At 52.6% G+C, this 11,061-nt stretch overlaps 1 protein-coding gene across 2 annotated transcripts; it reads right to left on the bottom strand.

The window, feature by feature from the left end:
* Positions 1–1,421: 1,421 nt before the first annotated feature.
* Positions 1,422–7,541, bottom strand: TAC4 (tachykinin precursor 4). 2 transcript variants are annotated; one of them, XR_011468407.1, is made up of 4 exons: positions 7,422–7,541; positions 5,130–5,223; positions 3,027–3,222; positions 1,422–1,798 (listed from the first exon to the last, which is right to left on the bottom strand). XR_011468407.1 is itself a non-coding variant. In XM_070393993.1 (4 exons), the coding sequence occupies exons 1-4, from the start codon at positions 7,539–7,541 to the stop codon at positions 1,788–1,790; spliced, it is 258 nt and encodes an 85-aa protein (XP_070250094.1). In that variant the 3' UTR covers positions 1,422–1,787. The 2 variants fall into 2 exon arrangements, 1 of the variants encoding a protein (XP_070250094.1); XM_070393993.1 differs by having other exon boundaries at positions 3,027–3,059.
* Between the last annotated feature and the right edge of the window lie 3,520 nt (positions 7,542–11,061).

Raw genomic sequence — 11,061 nt, 5'->3', positions numbered from 1 at the left:
TGTTCATCATTCCCCTACACACAGACTCACTGTGCAACCAGATTAGTCTCCAGCCCCTTTCCTGCTTCTACTGGGAAAGCCTCCAGCATCCCGGGAAGTGTGTCCATTAGACACAAAGTACTATTGGCAAAAGGGATACTTGGAAACACCGAGTTGAAGTTGGATATCAGTATGTTCCTTGTCTCCATGGTTTTTCAAAGCCTCCCTCTTGGGGTTTCCATGAGGAAGAGACAGAATGTAACATTTCCTGGAGTGATCTGATCTAGAAGGAGCCTTTTTTTTTTTTAAGTGATGAGGTTTTTTTTATTGAGGTGAAATTCACATAACATACAATTAACCATTTTAAAGTGAACAATTCAGTAGCATTTAGTACATCCCAATGTCGTCCAAGCTTGGCCTCTATCTAGTTCCCAAACGTTTTCCTCACTCCCAGGGGGGACCCCGTACTCTTGAATGGGTGTGGAGTTTCCTCTTGGGATATACTTTCTTTTTAAAAAATATTTTTCTATTGATTTCAGAGAGGGAGAGAGAGACATCAATGATGTCTGCACACCCCCTACTGGGGATTGAGCCTGCAAGCAGGGCATGTGCCCTGGAAGGAGCCTCTAGAGAGGCCAGAATGCTGGGGTGGGGGTGGGGGTGGGGGTGGGGGTAGGTGGCGGCAGACTTTTGGAACTTAACCTACTTAATCAACCAACTGAGCCACACTGGCCAGGGCTCATCTTCCCTTCCTTTTAAATAGCTTAGTGCCACCCTGTCCCCCCAAGAATCAGATCCCCTAAAACATCACCCAGTTCCTTCTTTTTGGAGAGGGACACAGAGATGGTCAATGTTATGTAGCCTAGTGAATTGATGAACCTCCTTTACTGCTGAACCCACAGAGCTCCCCACTCATTCAACACCTTGATGTTTATTACCTAAGTGTGCCCTCTAGGAGTTCACTTTGGTTGATAGGCCCCTTTCTAAGCATCCTGGGGTCCTCTGTCTCACCTGCCTATAAACCACTGGGCAGGGACAATGGTCTCCCCATCAGGCTGGGGCTCCCTGAGGGGAGTGTGGGGGGGAGTGTTTCACTCCTCTGGAGCTCGTTTGAATGCCTGTGTCCCCATAGCCCAGCAGTTACCCTCCACAAGAGAATGGATGAAGGACCGGGGATCTAATTCTCCAACTCAGAAGACACATGGATTTGGGTCCTTGAGATCATGACTGAGTCGGGAGAGTGTGTCTGCGTCCAGGCCGGGGCTGTTGCCCTTACCTGTGTGGCAAACCTGTTTTCCCATTCAAGGGTGGGGACCAGGGCTGTTAGTACTGCCCTTCGCATTTCTGGGAAAGGCCTCCTGGCCTGCTGATGTGACAGACTGCTGGGCATGGTGCAGAGCCCAGGCCCCTCTGCCTTCTGTCCTGTACTGGAGAAGAAGCCATCACTGTTCACTCATTTATTGAGCCCCTTCTATGTTCTGGGCACAGGAGATAGAGAAGGGGGGGCGGGGCAGACTCATCCTGCTACGCAATGAAATAAGAGTCTGAGGGAGGACAAGCTCACTCCAGTGTGAGACCGACAACAGCGCCCATTTATGCACGACCGCTTCTTGAGCCCGAGAGTCCTGGAAGGAGCCCCACGGTGTTCACTGTGAGCCTCCTGGGACATGCCGGTGTTGAGCACAGGACAGACACACAGAGAAGAGAGCTGGCCGGGCCGGCTGGTCAGCTGTAGCGTCCAGGTATGGAGAAGGTTTTTCATCCTCTGGGAAGCATGGGATGGGGGCTCTCACTCTGGCCCGTGGTCCTCATCCTCTGCCTGGGAAGAGTTTTGTACATGGACGGTGGTTAAGGGAGGGTTGCCTGGCTCCTCCACCCTTAGAGCCTTCCCTAGTCACTCCACACAAGGCCCTCCATTTGCCTAATTCATGTTTCTGGCTGTAGATATCTAGGGTGACCCAATTACAGACTCACCTGCCATATCTTCTGTTATTCAGTCGTATGTGCCTCAAGAGCATGGACAGAGCCAACCCTCAGTTACCCTCGTAAAGGAAGGGAAGTGGAAAGCCAGGACTTAAAATCCCAAAGGCCCTCCTGGGGTATGGAAAGTGCCTTCGTCGGGGAAACAGGAGACTCAGCTTTTAGTTCTGCTCTGTTACCGGCTCACTGAAAGGTGACTTAGCATTCCTGCCCACATTCTGCGTGAGGGACATTCACTTCCATGTTGGTATTGGGGTGACGCCCATGGCCCTTCAAATGGAATGGCTCCAGCACTTAGAAAAAAATCTTGGAGGAAAATAGAAGATTTCCCCCATCTTTATAGCCAAGAGCCTATGTTGGAAGGAGTAGGTGTTCTGTTAGGAAAGTGAGAGACCTGCTACCTGACTGTGGGAGGGTTTCCACTCTAGGGACCCCAGCCATGGGACCCAGGAGAACAGTGTGGTGTGCCAAGGGTAGCATCATGCCCAGGCCAGGGAGACTAGCTCCGTCTGGGTAGGGCAGGTGGTCAGGAAAGGAGAGATGGGGCTAGAAGTTAAGTCAGCGAGGGCAGCCCCGAAGGATGTGGGTGAGTCAGGGCATTGGTCTTGATCCTGAGAGCACTGGGGTGGGAAGGTAGAGGGTGGGTAAATGATGGTTGTTTTCTTTTGGTTTTGTTTTTTCTTTTCACCAGAGAGTTCTAGGCTGCTCCAATTTGCACTTTTAAGATCCTTGAGGGTGCAAGGTGGGGAATTGATTAGTTTTTCCAATTCTAGGCTTTAGGTAAAAATTCCCCAAGGCAATTTTGAACCTTTGGCAAAACCGAGTTCATCTCGGCTTCCTTATCCCTGCACCTACTCCCTAGGCACGCACAGACCACCAGGTCTGAGGAAACAACCAGGGAGCCGAGCATGTGGCCAAACCACGGCTGGCCCCACCCTTGGTGATGCCAGCCTAGCATGTGTGCCCCTGGCCAGAGATCCTCTCCCCCCTCCCTGACTTGTTAGAGGCCAGGATGACTCAACCCTCCCCAGGGAGCACGTTGAGGGCAAGGTCTGGCCAACACTCACCCAGTTTTCTCTTTGGTTGGATAGGAGGTATTCCTGGAAAACAGGAAAGAAGGAATGAGGGCTGTACCGCTTCCCTGGGGGCTGGGTGAGGTGGGAAGGGCTCATGGCTCTTTGGGGCTCGATGCCTGTGTTGGGTCTTCAGTGGAACTGCAGACACTCCCCACTGTCCTCGTGTGGCTGAGCTGCTTGGCTGCTCCTGCGGGGAGGCAGAGTGGAGGAGTGGGAAGCCATTGGCACCTGGCACCGCCTGGGCATCTGTGCAAAAACATTGAACTTATCTGAACCTTAGTTTCCTCACTCATGCTGAAGGGAATATTGTGAGATTTAATCACATGTGAGCATAGTAGGTGCTCAATAAATATTTCTCTTATACTCCTATCCCCTGCTTCTCATGGGTTGTTGGATTTGGAAGAGAACTCTGAAATGGACTAAAATTCATTTTGTTGAGGAGGAAACTAAGGCTAAAAGTGTTTGGTAACAAGTTGGTTTTCTCTATTTTTATATTTTTTATTATAAAAGCAGTCTTTGAATACTTGCCCACTATAAAAAGAATTATGTAATGGAGAGGCTTGCACAGTAAAAATTCAAGTCCCTCTCTACTCTCTCTCCCTCATCTCTACTTCCTGTCCTAGATATATATCATTACTGTTGACAATTTGATAATCATCCTCCTAGAATGTTCCCTATGCATGTGTATGTATGTTTGTGAGTATGTCATTTTTTAAAAAACAAGTAGATTCCAGTGATACATGTTGTTATATAACTTGCTTTTTCCACTTACCCAGTATCTTGGAGAACTTTCTGTAACTTTCCACAGATCTGCCTCATCCTTTTCAATGGCCACAAAGGCTATATATGGATGTGCCTAATATATTTTGACCAGGAAGCTAGGGTTCTGGCTCAGGAAATCTGGCTCCAGAGGATGCAAAGCATTTGCCTCTACCCTTAGGGTGACTATATTCTCCTACTGAAGGCTTTTATGTTATTTCTAAATTCTTGCTATTGCAGACATGTTGTCAATGAATGCTCGGGTACAACCTCAGGGCTACGTATTTCTACTTGATAGATTCCCTGATGCGCATTCCAACTTTGAGGACTATTGTCAACATTTCCTCTAAATCAGTGGTTCTCAATCTTCCTAATGCCACGACCCTTTAATACAGTTCCTCATGTTGTGGTGACCCCCAATTTCATTGTTACAAATTGAACATAATTAAAGCATAGTGATTAATCACAAAAACAATATGTAATTATATATGTGTATGTGTTTTCCAATGGTCTTAGGTGACCCCTGTGAAAGGGTCATTCGACCCCTCCCCCAAAGGGGTTGCGACCCACAGGTTGAGAACCGCTGCTCTAAATAGACAGGTTATAAAAGTGCTAGGTCTTTTATACCCTCACCAATATACATATAATGTTAACAATAAGAAAAAAAACTGCTCTCTGTCCAGACTAATATCCTTGTCCCCCTAGGACATGACTCCCACATTGAGGGCCCTCTCAGGGAACAGGTTCATTTTAATAACTCGATTGGAGCCTGGCCAGCATGGCTCAGTGGTTGAGCATCAACCTATGAACCAGGAGGCCACGGTTCAATTCCTGGTCAGGGCATATGCCAGGGTTGCAGGCTTGATCCCCAGCATGGGGTGTGTAAAAGGCAGCCGATCAATGGTTCTCTCTCATCATTGATGTTTCTATCTCTCTCTCCCTCTCCCTTCCTCTCTGAAAACAATAAAAATATTTTTAAAACATTAATTCTATCAGAAACAAATAGAACTAGAAAGCTTGGACTGTGGCTTGGGTCACATCTAGTCGCTGATCTGTAGCTCCAAATCCAGCCACAGCATCAAAGGTAATGACACCAGAGGGTGCAAAACATTGACCTCTACTCTTAGGGTGCCTATATTCCCATATGCCAGAGACATCCCAAGTTTACCTGGTGTAGTTAACACTTCTAGTGTCCTGGTTTGGATCATTTATGTGGACACTCTACCTCACCCCATCGCATGAGCGACCCCTACTGGCCTGGAAGCTAGGAGCCGGCTTGGTGAAACCACCCACTTAGAATCGCTCCTCCAGGGGCTGCCCACCTTTGTCACTCACCTCCCGCCTGCTTCCCCATCAGCGGGAAGAACTGGCTGGCTTTGTCCCTCTTCACCTCCTGAAGCTGGAGCTGAATGCTGGGGACAACACCTTCCTGAAAAGGCAGAGAGTTTGTTAGAGCGAGAGGAAGGCTGGCGGGGAGACAGGGAGGGCAGCCTAAGCAATAACAGTTTCAGTGACATTTGCTCTGTGCTGGCCCGGGGCTCTTTTGCATGTATTACACAATGTTATGCAGTAATAATTTATAGTCAGCGTTTCACCTACTGTGTTCCTGGCTCTGTTCTAAGCACTTTAACATTAATTCTCTTTGATCCTCACCAAAACACCATGATGTAAGTACTATTATTGCACCATTTCATTTTTTAAAATATATTTTTATTGATTTCAGAGAGGAAGGGAGAGGGAGAGATAGAAACATCAATGAGAGAGAATCCTTGATCAGCTGCCTCCTGCACGCCCCATCCTGGGAATGGAGCCCGCAATCCGGGCATGTGTCCTGATCAGGAATTGAACCGTGACCTCCTGGTTCATAAATCGATGCTCAACCACTGAGCCATGCCAGCCGGGCATTGTCACCATGTTACAGATGAAAGCACAGAGAGGTCACCAGCTAGGAAGTGAGAGCGGCTCCAGGACTTGAAGCCGTCACCTGCCTCAGAGGCTCAAACACAACAGCATAATTTCGTGTACTCTTCACAGCCACCATATGAAGTAGGGTCTATGAGTTATTCCCATTTTGTAGATGGAGGTTAAGTGATTTGTCCAAGATCACACAGGAAGTGGTAGAGCCAGGATTTAAACTCAGGCAGTCTGGCTGCAGAGCCTGGATTCTGCTCCACCTGGGGGCTTGTCCCCAACATAGACAAGGAGGGGCCGCTGAGGGACTCAGGGTGAGCACCCCGTAGGCAAGGTGAGACTGCTTCCCCTCCCAACCCCACCCTGGTCTCCTTTCTTCCTCGGGCAATTCCCTCCCCCCCCCCCGCCCCCCCCCCCGCCCTTGCCCCAGATTCACCCTGCCCTAGAGCCTGGGCCTCCCCTGAGGAACGTGGCCTGTGGCCTGGAGTAGAAGCCACTACTTTAGGCAAAGACATTTTCTTGGGCTAATGCAGTGAAAGGTCTGGACCAGGGGCTATGGATTGAAGTCATTCCTCCATTAGCCTTGACCAAATTCTCTCCTTCTGTGGCCCCTGCTAAGAGGGGGAGAGGCTCACTGCTGGGAGAGTGACAGTGGGTGACACTCATTAGACCTTCTTCATGTCTCTGCATCCCCGGTGCCTGGCACAGCGCCTGGCAGACAGAAGCTCAGCCCCTGTGGGTTAGAGAACGCTGAACAAGGGCCTTTCTCTGACAGTGGGAAGAGGGAAGAGGATGGGGTCTCCTTTTCCAGGAAGGCTGAAGACAGGACGAGCGAGCAAAATGATGAAGCACCTGCCAGGAGGCTGGGAGCCGGGGGAGCAGGGGGATGGGGGGCTCCCTCTTCCATCCCCAGTTTCCCCAGGGGCAGCGCTGGCGCTCCAGGAACCAGCAGGGACCTGGCTGGGGTGCAGAAAACCCCTATTCCTTGCATAGTTTGTTTCGTCCCAACTTTTAGGACCAGAAGTGGATTTTCTTCTAAGACGTGGACCAATTCAGTCCCTTCCCATCTGTCTCCTCCCCCGGACATCAGTGGCTTGGGCAGTTTCTCGGCTGGAGTTGCCTGGCCTGGCCAGGAACCAGAATAGTCTCTTGGGAGATTTGGAGCCATTTCTGGAAAGCTCATGAAAACCACTGTGCCCTGGTAAGAGGTGGCCATCGAATACAAGTTGGGGAGAAGGGCTATTTATAAACTAAATAACGCTCACCTTTCCCTCACCCACTGGGTTTCGGGGGGGAGGGGGTTCCTAGGAGGCATCCTTCTTTTTCACTCGGGAAGGAGTCCTGCCCCCCTCTAAGCCCTCTCCTTATCTGTTCCAGCGGTTCTCAACCTGTGGGTCGCAAACAATGAAAATACATCCTGCATATCAGATATTTACATTACGATTCATAACTGTAGCAAAATTACAGTTATGAAGTAGCAACAAAAATAATTTTATGGTTGGGGTCACCACAACATGAGGAACTGTATTAAAGGGTCATGGCATTAGGAAGGTTGAGAACCACTGAAACCCATAGGCATGTGTCCCTTTAGAGCTCAATCAGGCCAGGGGCCATGGCCTTGAACCTACCTGCAGAGGGGAATCGGACCACCTGCCTTGCAGTGACAGCCTGCTCTCCCCTCAACCACAGATCACCCCTGCCTTTCCCTAAAGTTACCTCCAGGGTCACGGTTACCAAAGACCCTGCTTCAGTGCCATCGGGTGCCAGTTTCTTGTCACCTGCCACAGTGCAGGCAGACAGCCCCGTCAGGAGAAGCAGGGCGAGGCAGAGCGGCATGGTGAGTGCGGCTCTGTGCTGGGACCCTCTGCGAGTCCCTCTCAGCCTGCAGGGCCGCCTCCAGCAGGCCAGTCCTCCCTCTGGCTCCTTTGTAGGTGAGGGAGGCTCCACCTGCTCCTCGTCCTTCTTCCTTGGAGCTCCCCCACTTCTTCCTCCAGCTTATCTGCCCTCCCAGGGTCATTTCCTGTGACTCCCCTCCCTCCCAGCTGGAAAGGCCAATGATATCAGAGGAGGGACCAGCCCTCTTGCACCACCACCCCCAGCACCTGATCCCAGGGCTTAGCGCTCTGATGCAACGGCTGCCTCACCGCCTCACCCTCGCCGTTGGCTGCTTTCCCTCTGGCGGCAGGTGCACAAGGGGCCAGTGTGTGGGACCTGTGCTTCCAGCTTCCTGACTGCAAGCCCAGGGGCCTTGTCACCTTGGAAATGGGAGGGGAACTGGATGGCTCCTCCCTTCCAGGTGCTCTGCCCCGCCCTGAGAGAGGCCTCTCCCCAGAACTTAGCTAGTGTCCCACCACTGTCTCCCCACTTCCTCAGTGTTCCCTTCTGCCAATAGTCCCATGTGCACACAGGAACACAGGTCTTGCCCTGAGAGAAATAACACCGTGCTTAGCGAAATGAGGCTCCTCACAAGTGGGAACTGGGATTTGCCAGAGAAATGGCTTCCTGCTCGTGCCATCGGCTCTAAGCTACCTTCCCACTGTTGCCAAAGTGATCTTTCTAAAGCCCTACCCCAACTGTTTCTCCCTGCTCACGTACTTCCAATGTCTCCCATTGCCCTCGGCATAAAGTTCAAGTTCCCTAATATGGCACTCAAGGCCCTTCTTCACTTAGTTCTGCCCATCCATCCATCCATCCATCCATCTGTGTAGAACAGTGGTTCTCAACCTTCTGGCCCTTTAAATACAGTTCCTCATGTTGTGACCCAACCATAAAATTATTTTCGTTGCTACTTCATAACTGTAATGTTACTACTGTTATGAATCGTCATGTAAATATCTGATAAGCAGGATGGTCTTAGGTGACCCCTGTGAAAGGGTCGTTCGACCGCCAAAGGGGTCGAGACCCACAGGTTGAGAACCGCTGGTGTAGAACAAGGGACCTGCGCTCAGAGAGACCTGAATTCCAGTCCTAGCTCCCCTACTCAGTAGCTGTGTGACCTTAGGCACATTACTTAGCCCCTTCAAACCTTAGAATCCTCATCTGTAAAACGAGATTAATAATAACACTTATTTCCCAAGTTGTTCGAGGATGAAACGAGATAATGCATGTGAAGCACTTAGCACAGTGTGTGATGGTAAATATTTAATACCCGTTAACTATTATTACTGTTGTAATTATGGACACTGGGCGAGGCACTCGGCCGCAGAAGAGGAATAAGCCGCCTTCTCTGTCCTACAGCATCTCGCAGGCCAGGAGAGGGACCCTCTGGTTGGCAGCTAAGCTGTGTTCAGTTAGTGCTGGCACAGAGATGGGAGCCGGGAAGGGTGCGTCCCCTCCCGGTTTGCCCCAGAGCCATTCCCCGCCCCGGGACAGGTGAGATTTCTCACCCCCACGCTTTGGCCTTGGCTGTTGCCTCTGCCTGGCCCTCCCTTTCCACCTGGTGAACTCCCACCCATCCTTAAAGGTCCAGTTTATGGCCACCTCCTCAGTAGGGTTTTTCTGCCTCTATTCCTAACTCCTGCAAGGATTATTTGGCCCCTTTCCTGGGCTTTCCCAAGTAGCTCTGATTTGTATATACCTCGCAGCTCTCCTTCACTCTCAGGCTGTGTCCTCAGCAGAGGTAGGTGCCAAGAACAAGAATGGAGGCAAAACCAGCCCCTGCTTGGCTCACGGAGCTGCACAGCCTGGTGCCAGCCTGCAGGCCCCTGAAAGAAGGTGCTTTGCTCTATTTCTCCCAGAGGGCCAGCGGGTCTGCCAGATGGGGAGGTGATCATGCCAAGAGCTCTCTGAGAGTGGGCTGTCATACATGTGTACCTGGCACACAGTAGGTCCTTCCTTAAACATGCAGTCTTTCTGAGCTCAGGCCAGTGAAGGCAGCGATGAATAAGGGCAAGTGTGGAGGTCTGAGGGCGGATACCCATACACACACCTCCTTCCTCCCTTCCAGGAATTTCTTGGGTGGATCCCAAACCTGATGGCTGCATTTGCTAAATTGCAGACCCCCCGGGCTGGCCCTACTCGGACACAGCCAGGCCTGGTCTGTGGGTCTGTCTCAACATTCCAGGTGACAGTCACTCCGCCTCCCATAGCACTTCCCAAAGGCAGCGCGCTTACTCCCTCACATTCCGCTTGGATGGTTTTACTTTTCATCACCTTGTACAGATGTGGGCACAGGGCAGGCTGGGCTGGCTCTAGGTTACACTGAGAATTGGTGGCAGACTAGAGGCCCCAGGGGGCGGCTTCCCACCTCCCACTGAGGCCTCTGCCCACAGGAGCAAGCAACACCGGGCAGAGTAACAGCCTTAGTCTCCGCTGGGGGAGATGGCTACATGTCCAAACCGGTGACCTTGGCACCCAAGGAGCATCTCTGAGCCTGTTTCTCCATTTGCAAATTGGGGCCACCCTTCACTGGCTGGCGGTCAAGATTTCATGAATTCTCACCCGTAAAGAACTCAGCACAGGGCACAGAGTATGTGCTCAATTAATCCTCACTTCATGCTTGTGATTATTTGACCTCTGGAACCCTGGGCCTCAGAGCCGGTTTCCTGGCCCCGCCAGCGCAGGAACCATCCCGCGTGGGGACAGGATGTGGTGGGTGCACAGCGGGGAGGTGGCAGGGGCCTTGGGGCAGAGGAAAGGGAGGCGGGAAGAAGAGAGAGAAAATCCCAAGATCCGGAAGGCCGGGAGGGACGCGAGGCCCGGGATGGAAACCGCGGCTATTTACGGCACTGCCCTGGGGCTGCGGTCGGGCTGGCGCTCGCAGCCCTGGCGTTGGAGCCCGCCGCCCCGCCCGGTGCCCTCGGCCACCCGGGCATGGCCCTGGCCGGCGCGCCCCGCCTCGCTCCGTCCACGCAGCCCTGGCGGGGAGGCTCGGGCCCCGCAGCCAGGGAGGGAGGGGACCCTTGGCTGGCTGCTGGCGGGCGCGGGAGGGCGTGATGAGACCCCGGGCAGGCTGGGCCTGGGGCGGGCGAGGTCCTTCCAGGCGGGTGCGCCTGGGAGGCGCAGGGTCTGGCCGCGGGGTGGGTCGCGGCGTGGCGGGGCGCCCCGGGCGCTGGGTGGGCGCTCTGGATTGCTAAAGGCTGCGGTTTGGCTAAGCTTGCGGAGCCGAGAGGAGACTGGGCGCCGGAGGAAAGGAGCTTTTTTAAAAGCAGGGAGAGAACAGAGAAGAGGGAGACGCGAGGAGCGAGGGCGGGATGCGGGCAGGAAGCTGGCGTTTCCTGAGCGCCTGCTCTGCCCCAATAGGTGGGACGGTCGCCCATTTCCCCGGCCGGCGCGGGGAGGGCGCGCGCCTGGGATGCGGCCACCAGCTACGAAGTGGCCGAGTGGGGATGCGAGCCGCTCTGCCGCCCACCGGATG

This window comes from Myotis yumanensis, unplaced genomic scaffold (assembly GCF_028538775.1).
Source record: "Myotis yumanensis isolate MYYU_CA2020_CCGP unplaced genomic scaffold, mMyoYum1.0.hap1 SCAF_16, whole genome shotgun sequence".
Taxonomy (NCBI): Eukaryota; Metazoa; Chordata; class Mammalia; order Chiroptera; family Vespertilionidae; genus Myotis; species Myotis yumanensis.
Note: the sequence above shows the minus strand (reverse complement) of the source record. Positions and strands in the feature narration are given on the sequence as shown.